Here is a 17846-nt window from a genome sequence, read left to right as displayed (position 1 = left end):
GAAAGTCCCCACAAAGATCCACACAAACTTGTGTGATGTGCTGCAGATCATCAAACTATTGTGTAGAAGTTTGGAGGAATGTCTTTAAATTCTATTTTAATTTTGCAAAAAAAAAAAAGCATTATTAAAATTCTAAGCAGAAAATGCTACAGACATCCAACAAATCTGTTTTTCTTCAACTTGAAATTAGTGCACTTAGTGCTATGATATATTCTGAAAGTTATGTTTACAATACATAACAGTACTAAACAAATGGAATGTTGTATTTCTATTTATGGAATAATCTGTAAAGAAACCAAAGAAAGATTAATATCTGCTCTTAAGAAAATAATAAAATAAAATATTCTGCCTAGGTGTAATGTAGTTTATTGATTTATTGGTGTATTGTACTGTTACAAAGATCATATGTATTTTCTTTATTATTTTTATTTATACACATTGCCTGTTGTGTCTAAGATTTATCTACATGGACGGTATCAAAACTTGTAGCATGTAGCATATTTATCTACATGCTTTTGACAGAAGGGGTAGAATACTTAAGACTTTTTCTTTAAACTACTCCTTTTCATTCAAAACTTTTGTTTATCTCAACACGTGACATGTTCATTTTAAACTGTAAATATGCTAAATAAACTCATTATAATCATCATGTAGTCGAAACACCCAGCAGTGTCACAAAAACAACAGAACTCACGGTAGAGTTCTCCGGTTTGAGCTTCTGTACCTTTTAGCTGCAGCACAGTGTGTGTGTGTGCGTGTGTGGGCGCGCGCGCGTGTGTGTTTGTGTGTTTTTAAGCTTGTTTTCATGTGTTGAGCTCAGAGCAGGTCAGTCAGACTGGAGGCCAGTCTCTGGGGAGGAATCGTTCTTATGTGGAGTTGTTCACCTCATTGGTGGTTTATGTGCTGCAGCCAAGACTTGTTAGCACCAACACACACCAGCCTCTGACCCTCTCCCAAGCCCTGCTCTCTCCCCCTAATAAAACACTAAGTAACTCCAGAGAGCTGCGCCGCCTGGACGAACAAGTGTTTGTGCATGTATGATTGGACACATAAGCGTGTGTGTCGGGGGTCTTTCAGCAGCTCTCTCCGGGGTCCTGCTTTAATAAACACTTGCCTCCTGTATGGGGCTGAGATGTGTGGGGGTGTGTGTGTGTGTGTGGGTGGGTTTGGGGGAATGTCCGTCCACTGACGGATTCATGATTTTCCTGACACACTAATTCAGACATGTGTTTATTATTGCCTCGGGCTGCTTAGAACGTTCTACATAATTCACATATCTTGAGCTTGGCTAAATAAATTGTTCCAAGGCCAAACTTCGCTGTGCTGCTGAATGTGTGGTCCAAAAACATAAAGCACTTTTAAGTTTAGAGCGTTACAGTTGGCATCTGTACATAACAGATTTTACATGTGTATAACATGAGGAACTAGAGTTTCAACACCACAGAATGCCTGAGGACCAGGAATCTGTTTAGCTCAATAGGAAACGTGGATTGAGTCATGCTAACGTTATGCTTCATGTTTTTACAAATTTCACTATATATATATTTTTTTAATTCAATAAGTTAGAGTCAGTAACATAGCTTTGGAACCGAGCCTGCGGGCCTGCCATCCTCACCATATCCAGTTTGTGACACCAGTTCAGCTGCTCCTCCGATGGGCTTGGTGAACACACCCACAATTCCTTTCCCCACTCCAGAGATCACCCCCTTGGCTTTGCTCCCAGCTGAGCTCTGCGTCTCCCAGTTCTTCTGGAAGTTCTGCATGGGTTGGTCCACGATGCCGGCTACGGCTCCTGATAGAAGGAGAAGAGAAAAGTCCTGAATGTAAAAACTATCCATTTGGTTGAATAAATACTGAGACGGCATGTAATGTGTGTGTGGATTAAAAAAGGTTATCTATGAGTATTCATCTGATGTTTGATCAGTGATGATGACTGGATCTTAGGGATTATAACATTATAACTGCAGAATGCATGTTACAAAAAATATTTTTTTACATCTTTTTTAAACTGTCACCACATTGTGACAGTATGAGATAGATGATCTGAGAAAAAAATCAAAGCCCTCTACTTTCTCCCAGTGGTAACTAGAAACAGAGCAAGGAGGGTCTTAGTGCTGCCAATCATGCCTGTGTGCCTGCTACTCAACCTCCTTACTCTCTTCTACGCTACAGCCCCTCCCTGTCAGCAGAGCCTGACATTAATGCCATAGTTAGTTAGCATAGCCACCAATGGTTATCCTCCAACAGTGGGTTGCTTCTCCACAATTAGCATCGGAATAATTGACAGCGCTAAGCCCCGCCTCCTGCCTCTGATTGGTTGCTTTTGGTTGGGAGTGGTGCATTTCTTCAGACGGCAATAGTAGCTCAAGGAAGAAGCGGAGGAGATCGATCTTTTAACAGTTTCTCTGTCTCGTATTATACTGTCACAACATGGTGGCACTTTTAAAAAATACGGGAAAGAAAATATTTTTTTAAATAAAAGTTACATACCACAGCTTTAACTGATAGACAAAGCATTTCTTGGTGACAGTGTGTGACTGTTTGGGTCTGATTTGAGTTTCTTTGCTCTCTCAGCTTTTATAAGGTCCCACTGCACTCTGTAACACATGTGTTGCTGCGTTTTATTGGACAGCAGAGAGAACATGTTCTTCTCCGCTCTGTGTGACCTAATGCTGCAGCAGGAGGGATTGCACATTTGGGTTGGCCGATGGAAAATAACTAACAACCGAACTAAAAAAAAAAAGAAAAAAAGAAGAAGAAAAAAAAAAGCCTTTTCTTAGTTTTGATACCGTGCAGCTACACATGTAAATAAAAAACAAAAAAAAACCACCAACAAAGACTGGTTGAATGAAAAGCTTCTGAGCCTGTGTGGATGTCTTCATACCTAACAGGCTGATTCCAAGGCGAGACAGTCCCTGTCTCAGTCCGTCCCCCAGGCTCTCTGGAAGCTGCCGTCTCCACTCCTCCTGCCGGGTGTAGTGCTCTTCATCCAGGGACAGGCGGTCCATGTTCCGCGCCAGACTGGTGGCCAGGTTAGTGATGGATGTCAAGGTGCCTAAGCACGGGAGGAAAATATGTTTTAAACATTCAGCATTTACAGTGATTCAGGGAACGCTCTGAACAGGCGGAGAGGGGAGGAGGGAAAAAAAAAAATCGAGAACTCAAATGAGAACAAATTAGGAGACTGATAAATCTAGATGTTCATAATGAATCTTCTCATCTGCCAAGAACTAACGCTGAACCACAAATGAACTTTAATAAGCACAGAGTGTAAAGCTTAAGAGAATAAATGTGTCATGACTCAAAATTCTGGGAGAAATTCAAAAGAAACTGAAGCATTACAAAAAAAAAAACAGACCAACATTTTAATCCACAAATAGAACAAAGAAGAAGAGCTGGGAAGGTTTGCGTTACCTTTTGAGATGTGCTTAACAAACGACGTGGTCCCTCTGGAGACCCCGCTGACAAATGCCCCGGGCCCCCGGGTCAGGCCCTCGTAGGGGAGGCGGAAGAAGTCGGACACGCCGTTGCCGATGCTGAGCACCAGGCTGGCGGGACTGCCGAGGATCTCCAGGGACCCCACGACCCAACCTGGGACACACACAGAACACACACCTCAACACCACAGAGAAAACCAGCCATGTCACTTTGTCATGCTGGGCGCCGAGTGATGGGGCCAAACAAAGATTTTTTTTTAAATTATGACAATAAAGTCATAACATTAGCAGGATAAGGGCACAACATTACCACACAAAAAGTCGTAAAATTACGAGAAAAAGTCGTTTTTATGAGGAAAAACTAACAGAATTATTAAGATCTGATGTGACCGGAAGGCCATGCTTCTTTCTTCATGACTCAAAGTCCTGCTGCTTAGAATGATTTAATACTGATGTATTAAAATATGAAGTATTTTTTAATATGTAAAACTGATACCAAGGTATAACTTAACACAATGCGCAACATTTAACCTTTTAATGAAAAATCAAATAATACAGGAGTTCTCATAAAAAATATTTTATTCTGGTAATATTATGACTTTATTCTTGTATTGCTACATATTTTTGTAATAATAAAGCCATACATATGGCTTTATTCTTGTATTACATATTTTTCTGGTGATATGACTATTCTTGTATTCTGATGCCTTTATGCTGGTAACATGACTATATTCTTGTATTATTATGACTTTAAAGAAGAACTCTTAATCATTTTGTCTTTGTCTTAACCAGTAGTGAATCTCACACAGATTCACTACTGGTTCCTGTTTCCAGATCGAGGTCAGAAAGATAAAAAGCATATTTTGAACACTGTTTTTACATCTCGTCATATAATTCTTAAAAAGAAATCTGATGTGCTGATCATCTACCTTGCCCTTGTATTATTTTTTTATTTAGTCATCCAAATTTATTTTTATTTTTTTTCCCCATCCAAATCAATTGCTCACAGTCAGTAAAGCTGAAAAAGCCTGGACTCCGGGCAAAAATGTTGCTTTGACGTTTCAATATTTGGAGGGAAGCTCAAATAAAAGATCATTTTCAAATCAAATTCAGCTGGGACGTTTCAAACTGCTGACAGAAGTTTTGTGTCCAGCAGCGAGGAAAAGGCATCCATCTACATCACTTCCTCTCGGATGAGTCGTCCATATGCGTGCCTGTACAGAAATCTTCCTCTCGCTGCCAGAAGCTATTTGAAATAATCATTCCAAATTCGTATCTTAGGGATACAAAGACTTATCAGAAACTTTTCACGCATGCAGGAAAAAAAAGAAGGAAAAACCACACCTGCATGTAATCATACGCGAGCCTCAGCGAGATTTACAGCCTCCTACTATCTCACCTCTCTCATTCATCCAGAGAGTCCCGCTCTGATGGCACGGCTCACTGATATTTATGCTCTGAGAACTGCATCACAAAAATCAAGCAGCCATTTGTCAGGACGCCAGGTCCTGCTCTGCTCTCGTTCTCTGTCAATTTGTGCTTGAGCTTTGGATTCTAATTGAAGGAAACCAAACCCAGTGGGAACCGGCGGTCCTTTCGGTTTTATAGGGTCTCAGAGCTGTGGCTTTGGTGAAGTGAACAGTTAAACGGGAGATGATGTTTAGAAGCCGGAGAGTTCTGCCGCTAAACACACACCAACACGTTTGATGCGCTAGCGGGAACGCGGTAGGCCTTTAATGAGCCTTCTAACGTTCTAATAAGTATTTTTATGCGCTCGCATGTTAGATTGTGTGATTGGGGGGATCAGACTGCTCTCCGTTAATAAGCCTCAGAGTGCAACGCTTCCCAGAGCCGCTCTCCGCCTCTGACGGCTGCAGGAGAAGACGGCGGTGAGGTGATCTGCTGAAATACGAGCAGAAAGCGGCGCTCTAATGAGAGACAGCAGGAAGGAGAGTGTGTTGCTGATTTCTGCTGCGGACATGATGGGGTTAAGTCACACCATGTGTGGGAGGCTCAGAGCGGACGGTAGGACAACGCTCAGGAGACACACAGGGCCGTCTACCTGCTCCTGCTGCTGCCCACAAATTAACCATAAAATACTGTTTTCAAACAAATTACACACCATGACTCATCGGTTAGCAGTAAATCACCACTGAGGAACAAAGCAAATCTGTCTTGGGTTTTTGCTCCCACTTGTTAACTCTAGTGACCAGAGACTGGCAGCTGGTACTGCAACGAGTTTCCATGCTGCACAAAGAAAAAAGAAGTGGAAATTTCTGTATTCATTAGTTCTGTCAATCGATTTAAAAATGTAATTAGATTAATCACAGCTGTAAGCTTGAAATAAAAAAATGCGTGCAGTTGTGGTTGTTGCAGGAATGGAGATCTGCTGCATTCCAACTAATTAAAATTCAACCAATTATCTGATTATTTTGTAGCAGGAAGCAGGTCATGTAATATTCTCCCAGTTTGCTACAGCAACTAAGAGAGACTTACTCCTCTACAAGCAAACTTGCTCAGGAAACAAGTGACAGATAATATTTTTAAGATTTTATTATCTAATCTGTGAGTGCCCTACCGCCACTATATGCACGTTTTTAAAAAAAAGTTTTATTTTCTTAAACCAAACATGCCTGAATGTTCTCAGTTTTTCAGGTTTTTGTATTGAGGCAGGATATTGATTTAGAAATATCCCTCTCCTCCTCTCCATTCATTTCCTATAGAACTTGTGCGATGAGGCCACAGTCTCTTGTCCTCGTCCAGCTGATGGATCGGCGTAATTCCTGTGAAATGTGCAGCTCGTACACATCGATGTGACACGCAGGTTAGCAAGGCAACACAAGAAAGATCAAAAATGTTCAACTTCTGTTGTCACCTTTCACTATCACTCACTGCTCTCCTTGTTGAATCCATAGCACAGTGCTCCATAACGCTCCATAGGAGAAAGACTGTTAGGTCTAAATAGACAGCTTGACTAATCTGCATCATGTAATATTAAGGAGGATATTAATTGAGGAGTAACATTACGTGGCGTCATAAAAACCCCTACCGGCTCTGAAGAGCGCTCCAGCAGCGTAGTGCATGGCTAAAGCGTGAACCAGCTGCCTGGCTGTGGTGAACACCGGCCCCCTTTCAAACACGGAGAAGGACAGGGGCGTGTGGTCTGAGGCGATGTAGAGCTTCAGGGAGGCGTGGATGCTGACCAGCAGGTGGACCGGCTGGATGGAGAGCCTCTGCAGCCTCACAGGGTGAACCAACGCCTGCACCGACTGCAGCATCTGCATCCAGAACCGAGGAGAGACGAACACAAACGACTCAGATTAATGTGATCAGCTTCATGTTACTCCTGCTCTCAAAACAACTGACATGACGCCTCTTGTCAGTCCAGTGGGTTTATTATTATTACCAATAACAATAATAAGAAGAATGTCAATAATGTTTCCTTATAGAAACCTTTTAAGCTACTTTGAAAAATTAATTTAAGCATAATGAACTGTTTGATAACTGGAATTTAATTTTTTTGTGTAGAATGCCTCAAGATGACATTTGTTGTGGATTGGTGCTACATAAACAAACTGAACTGAATTAATAATTAGAAATAGATGATAAATATTCTTCAGCAATGCCAGTTTTGAGCAGCAGGACAGCCTGATAACTGCAGCATCATGGTGCATTGTGTCACATGACCGTTGTGTGTGGATGCTCCGGGTCTAAAGCTCAGGAAAGTTGGTGCAGATTTTATTTGCAGCATGTTCCACAAATTGTGCGGATAAAAGACGTGCAAGTGAGACAGATCAGTCCGGCCGAACTGCTGAGAATATTTATGCCAAACAAACTAAAAGAATAATACCATGATGAGATACTGTAATGTTGTGCCTCGTTACTGAACAAACAAAAATGAATATTAACAGCCACCAGAGATCAGAAACCAGTCGCGGAGCCAAAGGGATATTAATGATAAAGCAAATAAAAATAATTCCCCTCAAAGTTCCTTTACAGCCTCGTGTGAGACAGTTTTAAAGCAGCTCAGAGCTCCTGATTTGGAATGTTTTAGGATCGGAGCGTTGGGCTTTAACGTCAATTTCTCCGTGGTTTCCTGCAAATAAATTCACCTGATGAAGGACTCCTCCATTTTTTTGTTGCCCATTTTCTTTGCCTTAATGTTGACTGATGAGGCAAAAATGCCTCACTAAGTATCTGAGGTAACGAGCTTCACGACCTTCACCTTTGTAAACGTGTTTGTCTGCCTGAGTTTCGCTCTACCTGAGTTACTCTTCCAGAGTGACGTTTTCATGGTGTCACGGGAAGAACATTTACACAAGAGTTAAGAACTTTATTTACAGGCAGGCTGTTTTCAGAAAGAGGCTAGCCTTCCTTTGTTTGACATGATAAATAGGATCAGCAGCAGAACAATGTTAAATGATCCAGGAGTTGCTCACCTGCTCAGGTACGATCAGAGCTCCAGGCTCTCTGCCCCTCTTGGCCTCCGCTGGCCTGGTGGGGATGTACGTGTCGAACAGCGTCTTGATGTAGTAAACAAAAGTGTCCTCGATGTAAACTCTGGCAGGCTGGAGCTGGAAATTGACCTGAGGTGAAAAACCAAACAAAGCTGAAAAAGATTATTGTTGTGTTCAAGTTGTGCTTAAAGCAGTTAGCCTAACAGCGAAGCTAGTCAAGATTAAAATAGCATGTCAATGCTAAACATGTTGCAGCAGTACGTTAGGATAGTCCAGTCCTCATCCACAACTAAATTCAAGAGAAAATATGTGTCAAAACTTGAAAACTGATGTTCATCGATATCTTTACCAATTTGAAAAGAAAAAAAAACCTCGGTGTCCGATCACTGATCTTTCAAAAGGCTGACCTGTCGATTCAGATTTTGGTCGATAATGATTTCTTTGTCTGAGATGTTCTAGAAATATAGCAAGAACGTTGCAGAGTTGGTAACAGTATGGTGACTGTTGTTAACTGCAGACATGCAGACCTGACCTGGTGGGTCAGTCTGTCAGTCAAATCCCTGTCACTGCAGAGCAGAAGAGGACAGTGGTTGGTTTTCAGATGTTTGCTGAGGTAGATAAGATCAGTGGATAAGATCAGTTTCTATGTATCGGTCGATCACCGACTGTCCAGAATTAAGGCAATCGGGGCCAATTTATCTGTGCACCTCTAGAACAAAACGTCATTCTGTTGATGACTGCAGCAGCAGGGCACAGATCCCTAAAGACCTGAATCTGTCTTTTCCATCACAGTCTTTCTACAAAGTGTTCACTCGGGTGGATCTCTGTGGCTTCATGGAAACAATGTTGAGATCATTTTTCTTTCACTTCACAATTACGCTGTACTTCATGTTGGTACATCACATGAGGTAAACCGAAAATCCAAATAAAACACGTTGACATTTGTAGACAGAATGTGAGAAAAACTTACAGCGTCTAATACGTTGTATATTAAGTAGGGGTTAGCCACTGGGCTGCTACCAGCCATTCTACCTCATGTACCTTGAGGAAGGAAATGCACTAGGGGAAAAAAACTGAAAATGAGTTTAACCTCCTCCACAGTGCGCTGGTCCCCAGTCAATGTCATCCTCAGCTGGAGGAAGCAGGAGCGTTTGAACTCCTCTAACCCTTCGGGGGAATCGCCGGGATTGGCGTCGATGCTCCATGCACCCCCGGGTTCAGACGGCCCTCTCTGATCTTGGCACAGCAGGACAGGGAAGTGGAAACTTGTCCGGTTGTACAGCTGGTTGTCGACTTGCAGGCCGTAGCAGTAGACCTCGATCAGAGACGCGTCAGCCATCAGAACGGAGAGGGAGCAGGAAGCCATGGCGGAGTCTTCGGCCAGCTCGGGGGGTAAAGGCGCGGGTGCCGGACCGAGGCTGAGCAGCAGCTTGGTCAGCGTGAGCCTCAGCAGCTCCATGGAGCCGCTGGGGTTGGTGATGTCATCACTTATCACGACGCTGGCCTCACTCAGGAGGATCCTCACAGACAGTTTGGAGGATCTAACAAACAAAACAGAAGCTGTCAAGAGTTCAGCCTAAAAACCAGAAAAAAAACCCCAGCCATGCTGAACAGCAGCAAACAGATTATGTTTTTCTGTAAAGCAAACATCTCCCAGCATGGCCTGACAATGACGCTTGATTGATTACAAAGAATAATTAGGTACCAAACCCATTCATCTTGGATTCTGTGAATTTTTGACCAGAACATGAACAAAGATCAGAGTCTGATGTCATTAGTTTACTTTTACCTAACAAAGCTCATTATGATTATATCCTGTTTTGGCAAAATGTCGCAGCAGCCCCTGTGTTGATGTAATGGAATAAAGCTGTAATAAAACGCTCTGCTGCGCAAACAATTTCAGCCATGACAGCAGATGGAGGTTTTATTGCCCCCCTGTGGTGGAAAACGACGGCTGCTTCCTTACATCTGCCCTAATAAATACGAAAAACGTCCACAATAATCATTAAGAGAGTTTTGCCGAGTATATAAAAAGCACATGAGCGGATATTTGAATGTTAGTCAGAATAACATGCAGAACCTTTTTTTAAATTTTTTAAATAAAAATAAAAATGAAAAACAGAAAGCAGTACCTGTTGTGCTGGTTGATGACGGCCTCCACGCCGCCTTCTGGGGCCAGAGACAGAACCAAGGTGCCTCTCTCATACGCCACATGTACGTACAGACAGCCAAAGCCTGGTAGGAACACCACCTGATCGGTAAAAGAGAAAAATACAAACCTTTCTTTAAAGAAGAAGAGCTGATTTTTGCATATGAACATTTTGGCCTTGAATAAACTCTCAGGATGAAATGTTAAACTCTCTGCTTCCCTCTAACCTCCACCATCCCAGGTTACGAGTCATCAGAAACTCACGACCAAAGGAAGACCATCGGCGCTCGGCGCTTCTCCGAGCAGTCATAACAAGTCTGACCTTTCACCTCCCACCTCCACCACTCGGGTCAGATTCAGATTTCACAGTAACCAGAGCTATGCAGCCCTTGTGTCAACCCCAGCTCACAGCTGCCTAGACACAACACCAAACACTCCTCCTTAACAACTTATTAATGCCAAACATCTACACTCACCAGAGGACTAACACACGCACACACACAAACACGCACGCCTGCACACACACATCCACAAACAGACAGAACCAAACCTAACCATCTACAAATTACTTTCTGACACATAAAACCTGCTTCTCTGGGACATGCCAACCTTGTTCTCTTAACACAAAGCTCAATGTTGCTAAAAAAATGAAAATAAATAAATAAATAAGAGCTAACATTTACCTGAAGAGATTTTACTGTCATTGTAAGTCTGGTTATTAGTCAGCTAATTCAAAACATCAACTTTGCCAGAAGAGAAGAGATCTCTGGCGCCATCTAGCTGTGGAGGGCGTGTTCAGCGGGGATTTCTTGTTCTTGGAAATCCATGAACTCCAAGTTAGAAGGTAAGGTCAACCAAATGTTCAAATGTTTGTTAAAAGGTATAAAAAAATGTGGATGTGGAAAGTTTTTTTTGTAGAGGCGGGCAGATGAATAACGTCTTCACTTCGCATCAGACAGGATAGCAAATTTTTTTACCTGAGTGCCGGGACAGTTGATGTCGATGGGGTCTGTCCAGTCGGTGGCGCTTTTATCTGACCTGGTCTTCAGCTGCAGGGTGGGCAGCAGCTCTCTCTGTCTGCACTCTGGGAAGCTGGAGAAGTGGTGATAGAGCTCATGGTGGAGGGAAGAGTCAGCAGGCAGCGGGTGACAGAACACCTCGCTCCTCGGTGTCTCTGTGACGGAGGAAACAAGGTGCGATGTTAGAAAATTGTCAGTGGAGAGAATGCTTTCTGTTCAGATGAAAGGAGATGAGAAACAGGGTGAAATAAAATCTTGATGAACAACTGGAAAGCTGAAAGCCTTTGGGGGATGTCTTTTCCTGTCTCTGTTAATGAAAAACTTCAGCTTCCCCAAAGCATAGTGCTGCCACCACCAAGTTATACTAATGGGACTGTGTGTTTAATACATGCATTTTGCATAAAATACAAAAAGTTCTTTCTATGTCTTCTCTGATCAGAACATCTTCATGTTTGTTGTCTTTCCTCAGTGCGTTGTGGCAAACTACAAATAGTTTTTATGACTTTATTTATCCAGCAATTGCTTCCTTTTTGTCACCCCTCCATAAAGCGCTATCACAATAAATTGTCCTAGAAATTATAGCGATAATCGATAATATTGTTGCTTTGAGACCATTTTAAAGTAATACAAAATTGCGGCACAATAATGAAAGTACATCCTCCCCAAGACCAATAAACCTTCATTTCTTACAAATGTTTAGCACTGGAACTGGAAGCCATTTTAAATATCCAAAATAAACAACCAAAACATCAAATACAATTGATATTAAAATCTCAATAAACAAAAAAATGGCCGCTGAAGACTTCTGTCCTCTAGTCTCAGGTAGAAAGAGAAAGAAACGAGAAAAATACAAAACAATCGTGGAAAAGGAAATTATCAAGCTTGTTTTAATTTATCATGCGATTAATTGATTAATTGCTTATTGCGACAGGCTTAGTGGAGAGCTTAACAGCTAATAGCTATTCTGTCAACAGATTCTCTGACCTGAGCTGCACATCTCTGATCACTCTCCCTCTCTTTCTGTCCTGAAGGTTTAGATGGGCATCTGTCTCTTGGTAGATTTGCAATTGTGACATACACTTCTCCTCTCCAAACAAAGCTCTGAAACACTTCCAAAGCTTGAGATATTATTTTAGAACTAAACCTGATTTAAGCCTCCATAAACCATTCTCCCTGACCTGTCCGATTTGTTCCTTGGTCTTCATGAGGCCTTCACAGAACATCTGGATTTACACTGAGATTAAACTACACTCTGCTCTGCTTATTAATTAGGTGAGTTCTGATCTAAAGTACAAAAGCTGGTCTATTATGTACGATCTGAAGAAGACGCAACAAAACATAAGAGAAGTCATGATATCCAGGGATTTAGGATGCTGTTTACCTTTGACGTTCTCTTTAAGCAGCAGTGGAACTGGACACCTATTTTCAATTAGCATGCGTGGACAGGGGTCCTCGTTTAACGTGATGTATGTCACTCCAAGATGTTCCTGATATGTCAGCACTATGGCTCTGCAAAACAAGAACGAACAAACAAACGCGTAAATAACTGTCCGCAAACTGTTCGTGATGTCCTGTAACCGCACTGAGATAAGAGCTCACACACCCATCAACAAATCAAAAAACGTTGGATCGTTTTCGCGTCCGTCTGTGGATGGGAGATAAACCTACAGGCAAAAGCCAAGAGGTGACACATCTTTACTCCGCAGGGCTCTGCGGCTGGGGTTTTATTTTGGTTTACGCTATATATCTGTGCTGATTACATGTGATTGTGAGCCAACACACTAAATGAGAGGAGCCAGAATCAAAACCAGAACAGCAGAAAAACAGACAATGTATGTCCGCTGTGGTGCGTATGTCACTGCTGAGAGCTGTCCAAGCTGCCATCTAATCGGAACGCAAGAACTGAAAATGATAGAAGAGGAGAAAAAGAACAAAAAAAACAAAGAAGAGCTTCAGATGGATTACATAAGACAACCTTGGAGAGCGTAGCAGTGGAAACGCTGAGAGTATCTCTCTTCCTGCTTCACCTCCAGTGTTTAACAAAGTGTAGCTAGCTGGAGTCCAGAGGCAGCCAGGGTTGGTTTGCCCTGCTTTAAACTAGGAACGCACAGATTTTCACTTCCAACACCGACACAGATATCTGAGGCTTAGCACTGACCAATACGATCCGATTCAGAAAAACAGCTGAATTGACTTAAAATGTTACTTTGTTGAAACATGGACAAAAGTATTTGATCTAATGTACTGCACCAGTACAGCCCACTTAAATACACACACAGCTTCATAAATCTGGTGAGACATGTAAAAAAACAACACAACTTTAAATTGTTCAGTCAGCACAGTTAGATGATTAGCAGTCAATGTAAAACAAATAACAAAGAAACCGAAACTGACAAAAACAACATTATGTTGGTCAAACATGTAAAATGAACTGCAACAAACCTTCTTTCAAATGGTTCAGAAAGTTCAACTAGGAATTCTAAATATAATGTAAAGTAAATAATAAAGCATGACATCGCTCATATCAAATAGTTCTGCCCTTATAGATCGGATATATTGTCACTGACACCAAATCCATAATGTTTTTTCCAATGTCAGGACTGATGCAGATATTAACGGATTGGTGCATTTCCACTCTAAACGGACTGCCACACCCACCTGCTGCACAGGCCACGCCCACAGTCCTGATCCACAGGTATGGATATGCTCTGCCTGGGGAGGTCTGGTCTCACCGGAGCAGGGAGGCTCCACGCTGCGTCTGCGGCTCCAGCGTCAGGTTTTGAGACCAGGCTGAACAGCATGTGTCTGAGAGGCAAAGGGAACTCCACCGACCCCTGGACAGCGGGCTGAAGGAGGTCCCAGCACGGCACGGAGCACGGCTTGGCCAGAGACGACCCGTCTGAGGGAGGGACGGTGAACACGGTGCTCTCTGGTGCCTCACAGAACTGGTCAGGGGACAGGAAGGAAAATTAAAATGATTGGAGGTGGAGAGGACATTATTTTTTGGCATACAGGAGACATAAAGAACTAAAAATGGCACCAAAACCCAGATGAGCTAGAATAAAAGCAGAAAAGAAAGACCCAAGGCATGCAATGCGCAAGTGATTACAACCGACGATACTTTGTAAAACCACAATGTTATTTTACTTTATTCCCTTTCCCTCTAAGCTTGGTGCTAAATTGGTAGCAGAGAAATCCTGCTGTGTTGGTTTAGCAGCTAGCGAGCGGTGAGCAGTGCAGACTTCAGAGATCAGGCACCAAGCATGATGAAGAGAGCAACTAGAAAGGCATTCCTGGCCTTGTTTGTGGTCTGTGTTTTTGCCAAATCTTTAGATTTTTTTATTTTTTTTTAATTCTCTCTCTCTCTTTTTTTTCTTTTTTAAGTTTTTTCTTTCAGTCAATTAGGGGCAAACTGGCAAGCTTCACCATTATTCTAAAAGGAGATCTGAAGGACTGTTAAATGACATCACAGCATTGTTGCTCTCTTTGGGGACAGGCAGCAGATGAAAGCAAGCGGGGGAAACCTGCATCCAATTCTGGGTGTTTGTCTAATGTCCCTATGAAGTGTCATTGCCACATGGGGAGAGCGGTGGAGGGAGGAGGGCTGGGGGAACATGATCTGATGGAAAACGGCTTGCAACACAGTGCGGCTGTGCATACATATATATGTGTGTGTGTGTATATATACTGTATATATATATGTGTGTGTGTGTGGTAGGGGTTTTGAGGATTGGTACTGGGGTAGACAAGCGTGCTGCAAAGCGAATGCGCTGCATGTGTGAAGTTCAGCAGGAGATCCAAGCAGGTGTTGCAGAATTCAAACTTCATCATCTGTCATACTTGTGCATTCTCCAGATGAATGAATCAGTGGGAAAACAAAGAGCGGCACAGTGTGCGCTACCTGTTCGCCTCCTCCTAAGGCGTGGTTGGTCAGCAGAGGTCTGTAGTGGATGCTGTAAGGAGTGTTGTTGACCAGGATGGTTCTATCCTCTATCTGCAGGATCTGGACTCCGTGCCTCACTACAGAGGACACACAGAACTGACACACCTGCAGGGAAAAAACACACAAATACACTAATTACTCTACCTGTCTGACTTTTTGTTACATAATGTAGAGTTTCAAAAATATATGTTCTTGCTGTCCAAAACAGCAGGAGAAACATATGTGAAAAATGTGGAAGAAGGCATTTCAATTGTTGTTATTATATATTCATATGCTTGTTGCTATGGTTCTCTGGTTTTATTTCATTTTTGTCTCTCTTTCTGCAGGTGTAGGAGCAGACTCCTGGGGTGTTGACTTATCTTTCTTCTACTCCTATCCCCACTTTTCCCTTTAAACCTTTTCCCCTCCTTTCTCCCTGTCTTTTCTCCTTTCTTTTCCATCTCCAGTTCAAAACAATCTTAAAAATCTTAACATACAGAAACAGATTTGCTCTTTAAAAAACATGTTAGCATAAATATGCCAGGAGGATCCAGGAGGAGAGTCTTTCTCTCTCTCTCACCTTCTGTTTCCCAGGAAAGGCTCCCAGAGAGATGTCAACTTCAACGTATCCCTCCTCGTCCAGGGTGACCACCACAGAGCTCGTCCCCTCCTTCCATCGAGGAGAGGTCAGATCGTGAACCAGCTTCAGTGCCGTGGACTTGTGCACTGTGTTGGTGTGGGCCCAGTAGATGCCAATCTGAAAAGCTTCCTAGATGGCGGGGGGAAAAAAGATTCAGTGACAGAACAAAGCACTGAGAGGATGATGTGGGGAAGACTGGGAGAAAAAGGATCAAATCACTGTCTGTCAGAGGAGACCACATTTTCTAAAAAGAAAACAAAAAAAAAACCTGGCATTTGATTGCATTTTGGAAACAGTCGCACGGTAAAGTCAGCTGCAGCTTAAGTTCTGAAACACAAACTCCGTGTCAGTGAATGGCATTTCTAAAAGATATGGCAGCTACATCCTCCTACATTATTGGTTGCTGTGCTGGGATGACATAATGAAAGTGCCAAAAAGATGGCTAAATTACACAATGATTGTTCATCTGGCTGAGATGCATCATCAAACAAACAGATCAAATCACAAACCTTCTCCTGTTTAACCAATCTGACATGTGACCTACAGCTAAGACTCTGCTCTTGGTTTGTTGGGCCTTCCTAAATATCATGGTGCTATGGAAACAATGCTTTATTTGTTTCTATTTCACAGCCTTTTACGCACTTACAACTTCTTATTTTGTTCCTTTGTGCTGAACCCTATTAGCATCTGCTCTTTGATACGCTGCCTCACGGCTCGGCTCTGGGTTAGTGAAATTTGTGTGTGTGTGTTTGTTATGTTCCGTAGGGGAAAACCATCTGCAGCTTTCTTCTACTGATCTTAGCAGCCAGAGAGAAGACATGACTGCAGTACACTGTGACAGAGCTTGGCTATAGTTGAAGACGTAGGCAGGGAATATTGTTGTAATGCAGCTCTGCTAGATGATCTCAGGATTTGTACTTATTAGTCATGACTGAAATGAGAAAAGAGCTGGATTCATAATGATTGCTGTGATGTCATAAAAAGACATCCAGGTCCCGATGTGAAGAAAAATGAAAGGACCTCAGAAAATATTCAGTGTTCTAAAGACTCTAATTATAATCACTTTGCTGAAAAGTTAATGTACAGGTTTAATGACGAATGTGATTCTTATTTACATGAAGCTTTTTCATCAACTCTTTTCTCATATGTAATGCCTCATGAAATTATCCGCACACCTTGAACCGCTTAAACTCCAATGTGTTGGAATTTGAACAGGTCAACACAATATAGTACATAATTGTAAAGTGTCACATTTTGGATTTGCTTCTGCTTCTCCCAATGGCTAACAATATATAAAAGACCAAATGTAGCCATGGTAACCAATGGAGTCAGATCATCTTTCTTTGGTCTCCCATCAGGGATTCTCTGAGTCAAACACAAAACACTTCAGTCTCATCAGGACCAACTTTAGAGCCCCTTTTCTCATCTCATCACTTTTCAACAGATTAAACACATTTCTGAATAATTCCTACCTTGAAATTTGGGGGTACAATGACTTTGCCGGCTGGTATCTGCAGTACAATGGTCTCTCCCTCAAAAAGCCATAGGTCCCACTGAGAGTCATTGACCATAAGAGCCCAGGGAAGCAGTTCCACCAGCAGTGTGTTCAGTCCAGGTTTCCACTGGGACAGCTTCACCTGCATCGGACTGTCCCACTGGGCAAGCGGCTCCAGCGCAGACCTGTTGGAGCAGAAGAACTTTAAGATTAATCCCCCTGGTACAACTTGAGCATAACTAACATAATAAGACAACAACCCTTTGAAAGAACAAGAATATGATTAGAATACTAGAAAAATCATTCAATTTTACCATTAATTTACCTTCAGAAAATTACAGTCACATGTAAAACAAACGTCCATGATAGAGCTTGTTTTCCGTCGAGATCCCTGAGATAAACCGGTTGATGCGTAAACCTAAATCAATATGGCACTCAACCTTTATTATGCACACAAGCCATGAGGTTTAGTTAGCATAATTAAAATGTATTTTTACAGTGACAGACCATCAATGAGCAGACAGCAGTCACAAAGACTAAACAAATATGAAGAGAGAAATGGCCTGTCGACAAGCTATGCGACCCGAACAGATTCAGAGAAGAGTTGACAAAGCATCTGGGATCACACACCAACATGTTGGGACAGAGACACAAAGCCAGACAGACAGAAACACACAATCATTTTTCCACCAATTCACAGACACAGCAGCCATTTCAAAGTAATCGC

At 42.3% G+C, this 17846-nt stretch overlaps 1 protein-coding gene across 3 annotated transcripts in view; it reads right to left on the bottom strand.

Annotated features, from left to right (window-relative positions):
- vps13b (vacuolar protein sorting 13 homolog B) overlaps window positions 1-17846 on the bottom strand; it is a 304956-nt gene that overhangs the window by 4820 nt on the left and 282290 nt on the right. For all 3 annotated transcript variants that reach the window (XM_032557919.1, XM_032557917.1, XM_032557918.1), the window contains 13 exons: window positions 17097-17304; window positions 15565-15753; window positions 14964-15110; window positions 13721-14007; window positions 12444-12571; window positions 11021-11217; window positions 10027-10145; window positions 8985-9435; window positions 7877-8023; window positions 6487-6715; window positions 3415-3591; window positions 2885-3055; window positions 1616-1792 (listed from right to left, as the gene is read on the bottom strand). In XM_032557919.1, coding sequence (XP_032413810.1) covers window positions 1616-1792; window positions 2885-3055; window positions 3415-3591; window positions 6487-6715; window positions 7877-8023; window positions 8985-9435; window positions 10027-10145; window positions 11021-11217; window positions 12444-12571; window positions 13721-14007; window positions 14964-15110; window positions 15565-15753; window positions 17097-17304 — 2627 coding nt within the window. The remainder of the gene's footprint in view (window positions 1-1615; window positions 1793-2884; window positions 3056-3414; window positions 3592-6486; window positions 6716-7876; window positions 8024-8984; window positions 9436-10026; window positions 10146-11020; window positions 11218-12443; window positions 12572-13720; window positions 14008-14963; window positions 15111-15564; window positions 15754-17096; window positions 17305-17846) is intronic.

The sequence above is a fragment of the Xiphophorus hellerii genome, chromosome 3, assembly GCF_003331165.1.
Source record: "Xiphophorus hellerii strain 12219 chromosome 3, Xiphophorus_hellerii-4.1, whole genome shotgun sequence".
NCBI lineage: Eukaryota > Metazoa > Chordata > Actinopteri > Cyprinodontiformes > Poeciliidae > Xiphophorus > Xiphophorus hellerii.
The sequence above is the reverse complement of the archived record's forward strand: the minus strand, read 5'-3'. Positions and strand labels throughout refer to the sequence as shown.